Raw genomic sequence first — 16,673 nt, forward strand, 5'->3', positions numbered from 1 at the left:
AAAATGGTAGGCCGGCACGAGCCGTCTGTGAGGGACAGAACGGGGCTCTGGCTGGGCTCAATTCCTTCGTGGGGTCCGGTGATCGGAGGTGCCTCCAAGATTTCCCGAGTTCCACTCCAGAGACACGGACCTGCTATTCCCGCACAGATGGCCCGGGAAGGTGTGTGTCCGGGCCTGGAATCGGCCCTGCGTGGGTATCGGTTGCTGGACTTTCCCATCAGCTTTTCCGAGTTCCGCTCTGGAAGTGGAGACCAGCTTGAGCCCCATGGGTTAAGTCTAGGTAGGGGCCCTTCATTCCAGGTGCCTGTCTGTGTGGAACGCGGCCTTCGGAACGCCCCCACATATTCCAAGTCCCTTCTCCGGAGCTGTGGCCTGGACAGGACGGCGGATGCGAGGAGGCCTGCGAAAGGCTCTCCTGGGCCTCCCAGTCCTCCGTCATCTCACCCTGACGGACCGCGACAAGGCCAGGCCAGGCCCACGAGGCGGGGGGATGCGCCCTCCTGCTTCGTGACCCAAATCCGTCCTGGTGCGGTCAGCGAGGGTGGTACTACGCCACCTGGCGGCCCCTTTTATATCGTTTTATCCCAGAGCTCAACTTGAAAAGCGCTAGGAATTAAGTGCGGAGGCAAAGCCCAGAGAGTGGCCACAAACAAGGGCAGGATCCTTCCAGTGGCCTCCCGAGCCCATGGGGAGCGATCCCAGAGATCGGACCGAAATCCCGGGAGGGTTGGGGGGCCGGGGAGCAGCGTCCTTCCCGCCATCCTCCCAAGCGGCTGGCTAACGTGGCGCTTAAGGGTCGACCAGCAAAAGGAGGCGTGGGTGGTTCACAGACTGGATCGCGTCCTGCATGGGCTTCACTCATTGGAGGTGTAGCTCAGAAAATTTTCCAAGTCCCCATTTATAGTCAGGGACCAGCACGGGCCGCCTTGAGCCCTTGGAAGGGGGTCCCTAGCTAGGCTGCCGTCCCTCTTGGGGTCCAGTCTTCGGAGGCACCTTCTGGGGAATGTTTCCAAGTCTCACTCTGGGACACGGACCAGCCCCTGCAGGCGGGGTAGCTGAGGAGGACACCCCTTGCTGGGAAATACTAACTGGGAGGAGGCTGTACACACGGAGGGGTCAGGAGGGAAAATAGTATCTATGAAGATAAGTTATTGAAGGGGTTTGCTGGAATAGAAAATGAAAATCCTGAGATTTTTAGGAATAATGATTGCTACTATTGATGTTACTATTATTCATCATTATCGTAATTATTACTGTTTTTTTTTTTTTCTGGCTAATTGTAGTTGTTGTAAAAACACTGAAGTTTCTACTCTACCCAAGAAGAGTGTCTGGTTGACTTAAAATGATGAAGCATGAAATTCTACTCCTGAAATCATTAGTGCACTATGTTAACTTAGATTTAAATAAAATTTAAAAAAAAAATAATTAAAAAAAAAAAATGATGAAGCATGGGTTTCGGTCCACAAAATTTTTAAATATTGAAATACAATTGGCATAACAATGTATATTAGTTATAGGTGTACAACGTAATGATTTGATATTTGTATATCTTGCAAAATGATCACCACGGTCCAGTTAATATCTGTCACCATACATAGTTAGAAAAATGTTTTCTTGTGATGAGAACTTTCAAGATCCACACTCCTAGCTACTTTCAAATATGTAGTATGATATGATCAACTATAGTCACCATGCTGTGCATCCCCATGGCATTCATTTTATAACTGTTAACTTGTACCTTTTGACTCCCTTCACCCATTTGGCCCCCCTCAGGCCCTCCATTCCCTCCTCAAGTAACCACCATTCTGTTCTCCGTATCTCTGAGCTTGTTTGTGTTTTTTCCCTAGATTCCACATATAGTAAGATCATATGTTTCTGTTTCTGTCTGACTTATTTCACTTAGCATAATGCCCTCAAGGTCCATCCATGTTGTTGCAAAGGCAAATTTTCATTCTTTTTGTGGCTGAGTAATATTCCATTTGTCCCACAGAATTTTCTAAATCCCCTCAGAATCCCGGGAGCTTGCTTGCTCCAACCAGTGAAGCCCTGCCCTGAGAGCTGCAAGACCCAGCCTGGAAGGACAAACCACAGCCTCCACAACTGGACCCAAGCAATCAGGACCTGATCAATATCTGACATTTTCCCCTCAATGTCCCTTTTCCTCAAAAAGCTTCCAAAATAGAAAATGGAAGAAAGCCAAATTTTCTCCCCCTCACCAATCTTGTCTGACCTTGAGTCAGCCTGACCCTCCCATCAGGACGTGTCTTCCTTTTGTTTCCACCAGAAACTTCTCCCACTCCTCCACCTGCCTTGGAGTCTCTGCAACTGCTGGTGGCTGATTCCCTCGCCATGTAGAGCAAGCTCTGACTACATGGTGCTTGTTCTCATTTGGAAGGTCTTCCTTTATCTCAGTAGTGGGGGAACCAAACAAAGCGCTCAGAGAATCATACTGTTCCCCATGTTAACTCTTAAAAAAATATATATGTATGTATTTATCATATAATTTTTTAATTGAGATATAATTCATGTACCATGAAATTCACCCTTATAAGAATGAACAATTCAGTGATTTATACTCTATTCACAAAGTTATGTAAATGTCACCACTGCCTAATTCCAGAATATTTCATTGCCCTAAAAAAGACATTCCTTCCCATTAAATAGTTTCTTTCCATTCCACCCTCTCCCCAGACCCTGGCAACCACCAATCTGCTTTTTTATCTGGATCTATGGATTTATCTGCATCTCTGTATTCTGGATATTTCATGAAAATGAAACCATACATTATGTGGCCTTTATGTCTGGCTTCTTACACTCAGTATCATGTTTTTGAGACTCATCTATGCTTTATCATATATCAGTGATTCATTCCTTTGACCTAATATATTTACACTTGAAGCCATTGGGACATTTTTTTTTTTCTGCATGTTAACAAGTCCCTTAAAAAAAAAGGTAGTAAAATGCCCATCACATTACATTTAGATTTTTAATCATTTTAACCTTAACTACAGTGGCATTAAGTGTCACCCTCCTCCCCAGACCCAACCTGCCCCACATACCTGGAGCCACTGGCATGCCCAGTGGACACCATTCCAGCCCAGTTGCCCTGACTCAGAATGCTCTACTGCACCCATCTACCTGGACTAGAATTTCATGGGTGGGCATCCCAAAGAGTATCCAAAAGGAATGCTATTAAAGGGGAGAGACAAAGAGAGGTTCTGGGGAGGTTGGCAGCTTCCCCACAGGACCATGGCCATGCATGGGCTGGCCAGAACAAGGAGACTATGCCTTGAGGCTGGCAGTCACCCAAAGAGCTTCAGGAGGTACAGTGACTATCACTTAAGGTGTGTTCACCTCTGATTCCAGTGCCCATGCAGATCCAAGTGTGCTTGAAGGGTCAATGGCAGAGGTGCTGTTTGCAGCCTTTGGCAGGCCCCTATTGGTGAACTACAGTGCAAGCCTTCGGGATTTGGGAGTAAGGCCTGCCATCATCTACAGATAATTACACTCCTTTTGAGAAACAGCTCTTAGCCCACTACTGAGTCTTAGGAGAGACTGAACACTGAACTATGGCCACCAAATTACCATGATCTGCCCATCACCTGAGCTGCCCATCATGAACTGGGTGCCATCTGACCCACCAAGCCACAACACCGGGCATGCACAGCAGCACTTCATCATCAAATGGATGATGTCATTGGGCCTGATCAGGCCCTGAAGACAAGTAAGTTACATGAAGAAGTGGCCCAAATGCCCATGGTTCCCACTCCTGCTACACTGCCTTCTCTCCCAGCCTGCACCTATGGCCTAACATGGGGAGTTTCCTATGACAGAGAAAGAGAAGATGTGGGCCTGGTTTACAGATGGGTCTGCATGACCACCTGAAAATGGACAGCAAGAGCACGAAAGGTCCTGTCTGGGGCATCCCTGAAAGACAATGGTGAAAGGAAACCCTTCGAGTGTGTGGAACTCCTAGCAGAGCACCTGGTTGTGCACTTTGCTCAGAAAGAGAAATGGCCAGATGTGCCATTACCAATTCATAGGCTTGGCTGGATGGTCAGGGACTTGGAAGGAACATGACTGAAAAATTGGTAACAAACTTGGGGAAAGAGGTGTGTGGACAGACCTTCCTGAATAAGCAAAAGAAGGAGAAGGAGAAGAAGGGGAAGGAGAAGAAACGTGTGTCCAATGTGAACGCTCACAAAAGGGTGACCTCAGCAGAGGAGGATTTCAATCATCAAGTGGATAGGATGATCCATTCTCTGGATACCAGTCAGCCTCTTTGCCCAGCCACCCCTGTCACTGACCAATGGACTCATGAACAAAGTGGCCATGGTGGCAGGGGTGAAGGTTACATATAGATTCAGCAAAATGGACTTCTCACCAAACTGACTTGGAGATGGTCATCACTGAGTGCCCAATCTGCCAGCAGCTGAGGCCAACATGGAATGCCAATATTGCACCACTATACAGGAGTAATGTCCAGCTACCTGGAGGCAGATTGATTCCACTGGACTCCTTCTACCGTAGAAGGGGTACTGTCTAGTCCTTACTGGAATAGACACTTACTCTGGATACAGATTGCCTTCCCTGCACACAATGCTTCTGCCAAAATTACCATCCGTGGAATTACAGAATGTCTTATCCACTGTCATGTATTCTACACAGCATTGCTTCTGATTAAGAAACTCACTTTATAGGGGCGCCTGGGTGGCTCAGTCGGTTAAGCATCCGACTTCGGCTCAGGTCATGATCTCGCGGTCTGTGAGTTCGAGCCCCGTGCCGGGCTCTGTGCTGACAGCTCAGAGCCTGGAGCCTGTTTCAGATTCTGTGTCTCCCTCTCTCTCTCTGACCCTCCCCTGTTCATGCTGTCTCTCCCTGTCTCAAAAATAAATAAACGTTAAAAAAATTTTTTTAAATAAAAAAAAAAAAAGAAACTCACTTTACAGCAAAAGAACTACAGCAATGAGTCCATGCTCATGGAATTCACTGATCTTACCATGTATCCCATCATCCTGAAACAACTAGCTTCACAGAATTTTTTTTTCTTGATAGAGAGAGAGGGAGAGAGAGGGAGAGAGAGAGAATCTTAAGCAGGTTCAATGCCCAGTACAGGGCCTGATGCAGGGCTCAGTCTCACAACTGTGAGATCATGACCTGAGCCGAAATCAAGAGTCGGACACTTAATCAGATGCTTAACTGACTGAACCACCCAGGCGCCTGGACAGAATGATAGAATAGACTTTTGAAGACTCAATTACAGTGTCACCTAAGTGGCAGTATCTTGCAGGGCTGAGGCAAGATTCTCCAGAAGATTGTATACTCTCTGAATCAGCATCCAATGCATGGTGCTATTTTTCCAATAGCCAGAAGCCATAGGTCCAGGAACTGAGGGATGTAAACTGAAATAGCACCACTCCCATTACCTTAGTCACCCACTAGCAAAATTTCTGATTCCTACTCCCACAACCTCATGCTTTGCTGGCCTGAAGGTCTTGAAACACAGAGGGAGAAAGGCTTCCACTAGGAGACACAATGATTCTATTGAACTGGAGGTTAAGACTGCCACTCAGCCACTTTGGTCTCTTCATGCCTCTGAATCAATAAGCAAAGAAGGCTGGTTGGGGTGATTTACCCTGACTACCAAGGGCAAATTGGACTACTACTCCACAATGGAAGTAAGGAAGAATATACAGGAGATCCCTTAGGGCCTCTCCTAGTGTTACCATGCCTTGTGATCAAGGTTAATGTAAAACTATAATGACCCAATTAATAGGCAGGATTATTAATGGCCCAGACCCTTCGGGAATAAAGGGTTAGGTTTACCCACCAGGTAAAGAACAAAAATTAGCTGAAGCGCTTGGTAAAGGCACAGGGATACAGAGGAGTAGTGGAAGAAGGTAACTATAAATACTAGCTACGACCACATGATCAGTTATATGAGGACTATAATAGTCATGAATATTTCCTCCTTATTTTACTATGAATACATTTGTGTCTGTCTTTGTTTTCTTTCCTCCCTTACATTATTATCATGTAACATAAGATGTACCAATTTTTGTTATAGGATTTAAGTATGGCCAATTCTACATCATAGTGTTTAAGTTACATGGTTTCAAGGAGAAAAGTAAACATCACTCAAGGACTTCCCTCCTCTTCTAGGGAAGGAGTTAGTGCCTTTTTGGTCTTACAAAGGTTGTATCATGCTAGACAGAATCATGACCTTGTTACTGTCCTTATTTGGCATTTATTTATGGCTTAAAGATGTATATGGGTGCCAAATTGACAAGGGGTGGGCTTAGGATGGTTAATTTTATGTGTCAGCCTGACTAATCATCGGGAGTCTATATTAAACATTATTTCTGGGTATGTCTGTAAAGAAATTTCCAGGTCAGAGCAGCATTTCCACTGAATCAGTGGCTTCCAAAGCATATTGTCCCCACCCTGTGTGTGGGCATCATCCAACCCACTGAGGGCCTGAATAGAAACAACAGAAAGCAGAGGAAGGAAGAATTCAACCCTTTTTCTTTGCCTTGCTGTCTGAGCTGGAACATCTCATCACATCTCCTGCTCTCAGACTGGGATTTTTATCATTGGCTCCCCTGTTCTCAGGCCTTCAGACTCACACCAAATTACACCATCAGCTTTTCTGGGTCTCCAGCTTGCAGATGGCCAATCATGGGACTTTTCAGCCTCCATAATAACATGACCTGACTTCATGTACTAACTTCATAGATATCTGCAGCGCACACTGACAAACCCATCATGTGTTTGTCCTTGCCTCACACACCAAAAAGGATGACAAAGAAACAAAAGGGCCAGAACTGCATCAGGGGCTGTGGTATGCCCCATCACTGAGAAGCCCATTAAGGAGCCCACACCTCAGCAGAGCTCCTCAGGAGTCAGGTTGTGAGTAAAAAGTGACCTCAAAAGAGGCTCCACAGGCCTCCCCCAGCATTCTAGAAGGTTCACAGATGTTCTGCCAAGACTTCCATCAGCTGTGGTTCATGCCTTTGTTTGCATGGCCTATGTGGATGTGTGCAGGGTGCCAGGACACCAGAGCAGAACCATGTCTCTATGTACACAATAAGACACTTAACACACAAAAACTCAAAGCACACACAACACTCAAGCACCAACCCCTATAAAAACCTCACAGTGAAGCTTTTAGCCCCACACACATAGATACACACCCCCTCACGCCACAGACTCAGCTGTGCCTGTTCAGGCACACAGTCAGAGACAGGGACTGTAGCTCCCCAGCACACAATACAATCAACCGTACCCGCCTGATATTGAAGAGTCAGCCCAGTGTGCTCCAGTCACCGAAGTGCTACCAGCCAGGTTCTTAGGCTTGGGAGGTCAAGTGGAGTGGACAGATAGTGACTACAGAGTGAAAGTCCATGGTAGACACTATCCAGTGTGTGAGTGTTATGTGGCTCCACTGAGTCCAGATACACAGGGGATGTGTACCCCCACTGCATGTCCCAGCTACATGCCAGTCCCCTGTTCCTGCAGACAAAGCTCCCAGTGGTGCCAAAACCATCAGCCCTGGGGATCTGGCGGTCAGAACACCTCCCTCCAGACTGGGCCCTTGTGATGACCCTGAGGTAGCCCAGGAGTCCCTGTGCCTGAGTGACCCACTGTCTATGTCCACACTGGGGAGAAGGGCCCCTAATGCAGGTCAGAGTAGGGTTGCCAGAGAGGACCTTCCTGCTCCAGCAGCAGAACAAGACTGTGGAGCAGCCTCCAAACCAGGTCTGCCAGACTTTGCCGACCTGGCCTTCCCAGGACTTGGAACAACCAGATACACTGAGCTTGTATGGGCAGAGGGGCCTTATGGTCACCCAGATGACACAGCACAAATCCCTATCTTAGACTCCAGGCTTCATGCAGGTACCCTTCACAGATGGGGAACTGAGAGGTGGGCCCAGACTGAATCCCCATCACTTTCCGTCACCCAGGTCTCCTTCAGAACTTGGGTGGGCACCCTCACCCAGATGCTGCTATCACCCTCTAACCATGACCTCCAGGGAGGTGACAGCATCCTGGCCTAAACCAGCCCATTCCTCCAGCCACTCACAGCCGCTCAGTGCCCAAGTCGCAGCTCCTGCTCCTGCCACCAGCTAGGAGTGTGGTGCAAGGTGCCAGTGTGCACCTCCAGCTATGGGTTTTGCCTGTCCTCCATACTCTACAGCACTGGCCTGAGTGGCTTGTCATTCATTCATTGTATTCATTCCTGGCCCCAGACTCAGAGCATATGTGGGGAAGGGAGAGCCACTCCTGCCAGGACTGAGGAAACATCGCGGAGAAAACTGTGAGGACTAAGTGGGGACTTCAGTACAACCCCAGATGGCTCTAGAACCCCACCTCCCTGTGTTGCCTTCCCCTGACCCTGACCCAGGTGAAGCCCTGTCATCTCACCAGCATGGTGGCTACTGAGTGGCTTGTGAAAGGCAAATCTGATCATGTCTGTGCCCCCAAACCTTCAGATCTCCCTACTGCTCTTAGGACAATCCCTCAGGAGCCTCTGTAACATGTACCCCGCTGCACTCTCCCTTTGGTTGCTGCAGCCCAGCCACATGGGTCCTCTTGAGAATAGGAGAGTAGGGGACAAGGAATCTGATCGGTTTCAAGGACAATCAGATGTCAAAGGTAGGGAATTCTCTCTAAACTGACTTACCAGGATTCTTGCTGCAACTAGACTAGGCAGGCTTAAGACAGGGCCCAAGCATGAGGCCTAGTTAAAAAGAGAGCTAAAGGGAGCCTGACCAAAGTTTGGTTAAGGAGTCTTCTTCAAGGAATCAATCACCCCAGGAAACGCCCTAGTTAAGCTGCCTCCTCTCCTTGGGGCTGATCCTACATAGCCCCCAGGGCGTCAGCATGCGTTTCTCCTCCAAAGTCTGGGCATTCTATCCATAGTCAGTTGGATTTGTCTGCTCAAGTTGGCCACACAAGCCTTCTTTCTGGTTGTCTTCTTCATGAATCTACCTACTTTTGCATTTTGCTATACAGCAGCCTCTTCCCAGTTTTTGGCAGCACTGAATACTCTCCCACTGAAATGAAGAAAACATGATGCTAGTTCTCCATGGCGGGAATCCCCTGCCCCCATGAGTCCAGCAGGATATTCAGCAATCCAAACTTTGTTTTGTATATTTTTGTGGCTTATGAAGAGTGTAATTGTGGATTCCAGGACTTTTATTCTCAATGTTGGATTGAAGCATTGGGCCAGGTTTTCTTCGACACTTTGACGACGCTGGTGGAGGCAGATAGGGGGTGGGAACAGAGCTCTCCCACGAAGGTGTTGGGGCTGGGGAGGGCGAGGGACTCACCGCCATCCTTCCTCCAGCGCGCAGACCCTTCCTGCACCACGGCTGCTGGAGCTCCCAGACCCCGTGTCAGAGAGGGAGAGAGGGGTCTCGCTTGACAGGTAACCCGGACAAACGCCCCATGAGTGGAAGACAAGGAGACTGAGGCCTGAAGGTGACAAAAATGGCCCAAGGTCACGCCGCGAGTATTGGTGGAGCTCGGGACTCAGTGACTCAAGCGCTTTTGCGGGGAGCAAACAGGAGCAAACACGTTGCGACAGCAGCAACCACACGGCATCCCAACTGGCGCATGCGCTGGACCACACCCACACCCTCGCTGAGTTAGCCCAGTGGGGCGGGGCCTCGGTCCGCGCCGACTCGGGGCGGGCAGGGTGGGCTTCTTCGAAATCTCGCGATTTCGAGGCTGTGGTGTTATGCCTTAGGTCGCGTGGGCCAAATGGCAGGATAAGGGGCGGGGACAATGAGGGACCCTCCTAGGAACCTCTGCGTAAGAGCGGAGCGAGCCTCGTACGGGAGGGCGCAGGAGGTGGGCCGCCCAACCTCAACTGTCGTAAAAGGGGGCGGGACGCGCCGCGTTCGAGATGGTCGTAAAATGGGCGGGATGCGTCTCACTCGGACCTGACGCAGAGGAGGCGCGGGTTGCTCCGGCCGGCGGCTGACTGGGCGCGACCACCATGGAGCGCTACGGTGGCGCCTTCGAAGAGGCGGTAGATGGGGCCCGACAGCAGGAGCGGCACTACCAGCTGCTATCTGCACTACAGAGCCTAGTTAAAGAGCTTCCCAGGTGCGCGGCCGCGGGGTGGGGCGGAGCGGGCAGCTGAGGCGGCCCTGGGTCCCGCCCGCGCTCACCGCGTCCCTCTGCCCGCAGCTCTTTCCAGCAGCGCCTGTCCTACACCACGCTCAGCGACCTGGCTCTGGCGCTTCTTGACGGCACCGTGTTCGAGATCGTGCAGGGGCTGCTGGAGATCCAGCACCTCACCGAGAAGAGCCTGTACAATCAGCGCCTGCGGCTACAGAATGAGCACCGAGGTGCGCGGGGGAGGCGGGACGACGCACGCTTCTCCTCCGGGAGTTTAGCTCTTGGTGTCTGTGTAGGCCGAGTCCTTCCCTGGGTGTCGCTCGGATGAAGACCCTAAAATTGACCAGGTCAAGCGCGCGGAGACTGCTAGCGCTTTTTTGGTGACAAAAAGGTCAAGGCAGTTTAATTTTGTCAGTTGCACGACCCCGCATCAACATAACATCGACACTCCCTGCCCAGACTTAGCCTTGTCTCCACCCTCGTCCACGCAAGATGGCCCAAGGCCTTCCTGTGTGGTCATTCCGTGGGCGGATCCTGGTGCTGGCGGTCAGCGGTAGCGGCTGACTACCTTCGGTGATGCTCCAAAGTGTTGACAGTTCTTCCGTGCTTTAGGGTCAATTCCCCTTCCAGCGGCGCAGAGCCCCACACCACCCCTGACCCCTCACCCGCACTATGCCCTGTGCCACCCTTTGGAACCAAAAACTTCTTCACTCGAGCCACACCCTCAGCCCTTGGCTCCTCCCAGGCGTACCCACTCGGGGGTCTCCGGAGCCCCTTCCTGCAAGGTATGCTGGGCAGTTCTCCCTGCCCCCATGAGATTTCCTACCTTTGTTATTGTATTTTTACCAAACTTATTTAAAAAAAAAAGGTTAAAATATTTAGTAAAGTTGGAAGAATAATGTATACCTGTATCCCCTCCAGGTAGATTCAATAATTAACATTTTGCCGAAGTTCTTAATACCTCTAAATATATATGTAACACCATAGGGTTTCACCCTGGGTCTTCAGCATTCCTCTAGACTGGGGTTTTCTAACACAGCACTGTTATTTGTGGCTGAACAAGTCTTAATGGTGAGACAGTGTCTTGTGCATTGCAGGATGTTTAGCAGCATCCGTGGCTTTTACCCATTAGATGACAGTGGCATATTCCTCCAGTGACAGCCAAAAATGTCTCCAGACATCATTGGGAGTCAACCTTGGCCCAGGATTGAGAACCAGTGCCCTAGAACAAGAACACTCCAATGTGACCAGGGACAGCATCCTGAGAATTTAATCATTCCAGGGTGTCTTCTGACCTTCAGTCCACAGTCGCATTACCCAACTTGTCACAAACTGTCTCTGTAAGGACAGTGTAGGTTTATGCATTGCATTTGGTTACTTTGGTCTCTGCTCCTGGAATAGTCTCAAACATTTACTATGGCATTGACTTTTTGAAGAGAATGTCCCCATGCTGGGTCTGTCACATTGCTTCCTCATGCTGTCATTTAACCATTTCTCCACCCTGTTTCCTGTAAACTGGACAGCAGTTGCAGACCCAATGATATGCAACTTAAACGTTTATGGCAGAAATTAGCATTTCTCTCAGAAACCGACATTGGATTTTGTTGAATCCCTTTTTCTAGATCTATTGACATGATCATGCGGCTTTTTGGTTACTATGGTGAATTACACTGATGTTTTTAATTCCTGGGATAAATCCTAGTTGGTCAGGATGTATTATCCTTTTTGTCTATGTTGGATTTGATTTACTAAAATCTTGTTAAGAATTTTTGCTTCTGTGTTCATAATGAACATTGATCTGTAGTTTTTTATAATGCCTTTGCATGGGTTATTAGGGTAAGGCTGGCTTCATAGGATGAGTTGGGAAGCGTTCTCTTCAGGTTTTTAAGTTTTTATAGAATTGGTGTTACGTTTTCCCTGCTGTTGGAGTGGTTGTCTTTGTAAACCTTTCCATTGAGGCGTAAAATGCATACAGTCAAAAATCCAAAGTACATAGCTCATTATTCTTTATAATGCTCAAATTGGGCCACATATGGTCAGTGGGAGAGCTCTTGGGCTGGCTCCTGTGTTCTTTTGATGTGTCCCCATCATTCTTGGAGCACTTCCTTGCTTTCTGGTACAGGAAGGTGTTTAGGCTCATCTTTTCTGGTCTTTCCCTGCCTCAGTCTGTTTCCAGCTTCAGCAGCCTCCCATCAGGATGGACCTTTCCCTTTGGCCACCAAAAAGCTTTCCCACTCCTCCTGCCTGTGGTTGAGTCTCTACCAAATGCAGGCAGTGATGGTCACTTACTCTTGCTGTCAATAAGTAGTTCTCATTCTCATGTTGGTGGCCTTTGTTTATCCACAGAGATTACTAGTTCAGGGAGTGAATAAAGCACTCCGAATAATAAAGGGGGGCGGGCAGGGAGGGCAGCAGTTACTCCAGAGTCCTGGTTCCTTTTAGTGAAGATGTTTTGATAATCCTCTAGACACCTTGCTACTTGTGCTTCAGAAGTTTTGGACAGGTTTTGATGTCACCAGCAATGGGTGAGTACCCTGTGACTTTCTGCTTTTCCTTCCGACTCAGCAGGTGGTGGTGATTGGCTGCCATTGCTTTCCTTGGTCACTGCTAAAGCCAGGCAGTGGCCACAGCTCTCGTCTCACCCAGTGGAAGCTGGATGTTGTCCTGAGATTTGCAGCAATGTTTGATAAACAAAGTGAAGGAGATAACGTGTTCCTGCATTTATCTATTTATTTCCTCCCATCCTGCCTCCACGTGGTGTAAACACTTACCAGGGAGCATCTTCCTTGTCCCTGTGTGTATGCAGGTGTCTCAAGGGTGGTTCTTGGTTTCACACTCATTTAATGTGATAAATGCCATTGTTGAGGTGTACACAGAATGCCAAGAAACAGGAGATTGGTAAGGTTCAGGGCACAGCAGGTGCCAAACCACTGGCTAAGAGGTATCTGCCTAAGACCTAGTGTTGGGTTTGTTTCCTTATGGCTGAGGACCCCTCCTTACAGGAGAGATCTAGCCATTTGACATGGGTCTAGGATCTATGCTGTAGAGTTTTGTATATTCTGTTTTGTGATTAGTTTCTTTCCATCCCATGATACCTTTCTCCTCAGTCCAGTCCTATCAGACTAGACAACTTTGCTTATGTTTATGGTATGATTTAGTGGCAACTGTAGGAGCTTTCCTCAGTGGCCTTGGTGAACTCCTCTCCAAGTAACATAGACACCCCCCCCCCCCCACCCCCAGCAGAGGACCTCTAATGGCTCATCTCATCCTTGGGCCCATCCTACTCCCTCTGGGAGTGGTGGATGGGGTGGGGCAGGTCTGCCCACCCTGAAGGGCAGCTCTGAGGGAGTGACACAACCATGCCTCTGGAAGCAGAGACCATGCCATGCTTTGGCACAATGACTCCTCATCCTCCTTTTCCCAGACCTTTGCCTGGGTGGTCTCCTGGACATCTCTGTATATATCACATGGGTGATGGGCAGCTCACACCCAGGAATGCTGGCCTGTGGCCATCTGAACCTAGAAGCCTCCAGACCGCAGTCTCCCACTCCTGTTGGTCTTCTGACCCCAGGCTATAGCCCTGGCCCCACCCCTACACCAGCCTGCCCTCGCTCACCCTCCTCTCTTGCATTCTTGCACCGAGTCCCCTCGATCCTCGCTGCTAGAGAATGGCCCTGCCCTGGCTGAGGGAAAGACTGAGTGAGCTAGGGGATTGGGCATCCCCCAGAACTCCACCCAGCTGCTAGTGCAGGGCTTCGGGCAGGCTGGGTCATCAGGCAGGGCTTCATGTCTGTGCCTTGTCCTGGCTGCCCCATGGTGGGACAGCCAGGGCAGGTGCTGAGGCAAGAGGTGTTCCCTGACCCCCTCCCATCTCACCTCCCACCACCTACCTGACTTCTCTGGTCTCATCTCCTCCTAGTGCTCAGGCAGGCACTGCGGCAAAAGCACCAGGAAGCCCAGCAGGCCTGCCGACCCCACAACTTGCCCGTGCTCCAGGCAACTCAGCAGCGTGAGCTGGAGGTAGGGGTGTGGGCAGGGTGACTGGGCCATGGTGGAGGGGGCCCAGGATGGAATGGGAGCTGCTGTCTGCTCTGGGCCTCAGCTTGGGTGGTCCACTAGAGACCTGATGAGCCCCCAGTATGGCTCTTCACTGTGGGGGTTGGGATGTGGCAGAACTGGGTAAAAGCGTATGATTCCCTGCTCCCTGGGGCTGCAGCTGCTCGTGGGCCGGGCCTGTGCAGGGCAGGTGCTGAGTGGGAGGCCGTTGTGCCCCAAGGCTTTAGAGGTGCAAGGGCAGTGGTGGGATTATGAGGCCAGCCCCAGAGGCCTGTCCTGTTCCCAGATTGCTCAGGACAACCAAGAGACCCATATGTAACTGAGAAGCCATGGGTGGTAGGAGTGCATGGAGGGATTTGTACAGGGTCCCAGACGGCCCCAAGCCAGGGCATACAGGGAAGAGGTGCTGAGCTGGGGTTGACTGGCAGTCCCAATGGGGAGGGAACATATGCAAAGGCACAGAGGTGGTTGGCAACTTGATAGTAAGCAGAGGTGGATCTGGCATCTGGCCAGCTCATGGTGGTCCTGAGCGGTCATTGCTGGGCAAAGTCTGGCACAGCAAAGGAGGGACACCTGGCCGGAGGTCCTGGAAGGGAGAACATTTGGGGTGAGGCAGCTGAACTTTTCTCCAGGGTTCAGTGTGGCCGAGGAGGGAGCAACCTGGTGCAATAAGGGCACCATCAGTGGCCTTGGAATGATTGGGAAGGTGGGGGGGGTGGGGGAGGGCTAAAGGAAGTGGCAAGCCACCAGTGTATGTTCGAGGCATTGATGGGCAGGGGGCTAACCCCCTGAGCCGCCCTCACCGTGCAGGCAGTGGAACACCGGATTCGTGAGGAGCAGCGGGCAATGGACCAGAAGATTGTCCTAGAGCTAGACCGGAAGGTGGCAGACCAGCAGAGCACACTGGAGAAGGCAGGGGTTGCTGGCTTCTATGTGACCACCAACCCACAGGTCAGTGCCTCAGGTCTGCCCTGGCACAGCCCAGGGGATGCTGGTTCCCAAAGGTCCAATTCCCTCTGGGGTTTTATCATTGGTCACTGGGGAGCCAGGCCCAGGGTGTGTAGACAGAGGGGAGAAGGGAGAAATTAGTAAGGCAAGTCCCACTGCCTCTGCCTCCCCTTCCCCAGGCCTGCTACTCACAGGACCCTCATCTCCTCCCTACATACATCTCCGTGTGCACCAAGCCTGGACAACTGCAGCCTTGTTGGGGTTGGCATCCCCACTTTTTCCCCTTTCTGGCAAGCCATGGGCAGGATTCACTGGAAGTCAGTCCCATGGGTTCATTGCTTGGCACTCTTAGGCCCTGGTAGCTGCCTGTGGGCCTTTGGGAAAAGGAGGCTTCTGCCTGGGGCTCTTGCCAGTGCAGGAGAGTCTAGGTGTCATGCTGACCTCACAGCAGCCCTTCTGCATCTCAGGAGCTGACACTGCAGATGAACCTATTGGAACTCATCCGGAAGCTGCAGCAGAGGGGCTGCCAGGCGGGGAAGACAGCTCTATGACCAGATGGGGTCCCTGCCAGTTACCTGCTGCCCATCATAGCTGAGAAGACAGCCCTGTTCCTCAGTTGCTACAGGCAGCAGAAAGCTGAATGGAACCTGGCCACCACCTTCCCAGCTGCCTGCAGGAGGAGTCAACCCTCTGAGGAGAGGCCAGATGGGACTCTGGCTGCACCTGCCATCCACCTTTGCTTTTGTCCAAAGCTAGGATGGTATGGTAAAGGGAAGAGTGGGCCCATCCTGCTAATCGGATGCCTCAGAGCTGAGCACAGTAGGGCTGGAGGTCCTAGCACCTTCTCACTCCACTGGGCGCACCCAATCTCTGCCATGCTTCAGGCTTCATGCTTGTTCTGGTCTCAGCCCTTCCCTTGGCAGATGCAGCCCAAGTCAGTGGGAGAGGCTCCAAGGCCCAAGCCCTCTGAGGCCCAGAGAAATAAAGGTGCCACAGTGTGGCCTGCACGTGGCTTATATGACAGCTCTGTGGTATCTGCCATGACTGGGGCCCTCACCTGGTAGCTCCATGGCCTATGGAGGAGCCAGCAGATGCCCCCACTCCCCATGTCACAGAGGTTCCTCCCAGGGGCACCCCCTCTGGAGCTCCCTCATGGAGCTGCAGGCCCAGCCATACCACCTTTCCCCCAGGGCACTAAGACTACATCTAGTCTGCTCTGGGGCTGAGGACTAGAGGGAGGAGGCAGCTATGAGTCAGCTCTGGTCACAACACTAGGAGCATGATGGGTCATTAGGACAACTGGGGTGAAGGGCACCGAGCAGCAAGTGTCGGGGGGGGGGGGTGGGGGAGAGAGAGTCCAAGGTGGGGAAGCAGCAAGCCCACCCCAGGAGCATCCTGTCTGGGGGGGGGAGGGGGAAGAGAGTCCAGGGTGGGGAAGCAGCAAGCCCACCCCAGGAGCATCCTGTCTGCATTGGTCTGTGTCCAGGGGCGCTGCTATCTGTCATCTTGGGGTGGGAGTGTCTAGCACCCTACATAGCCAA

At 50.9% G+C, this 16,673-nt stretch overlaps 1 protein-coding gene across 1 annotated transcript; it reads left to right on the plus strand.

The window, feature by feature from the left end:
* Nucleotides 1–9,894: 9,894 nt before the first annotated feature.
* Nucleotides 9,895–16,155, plus strand: DGCR6L (DiGeorge syndrome critical region gene 6 like). The gene is made up of 5 exons (XM_060612895.3): nt 9,895–10,113; nt 10,198–10,358; nt 14,048–14,148; nt 14,995–15,135; nt 15,600–16,155. Exons 1-5 carry the CDS (start codon nt 10,004–10,006, stop codon nt 15,681–15,683), a joined length of 597 nt encoding a protein of 198 aa, XP_060468878.1. The 5' UTR covers nt 9,895–10,003; the 3' UTR covers nt 15,684–16,155.
* Nucleotides 16,156–16,673: the final 518 nt, after the last annotated feature.

Source organism: Panthera onca, chromosome D3 (assembly GCF_046562875.1).
Source record: "Panthera onca isolate mPanOnc1 chromosome D3, mPanOnc1 haplotype 2, whole genome shotgun sequence".
Classification (NCBI taxonomy): Eukaryota; Metazoa; Chordata; class Mammalia; order Carnivora; family Felidae; genus Panthera; species Panthera onca.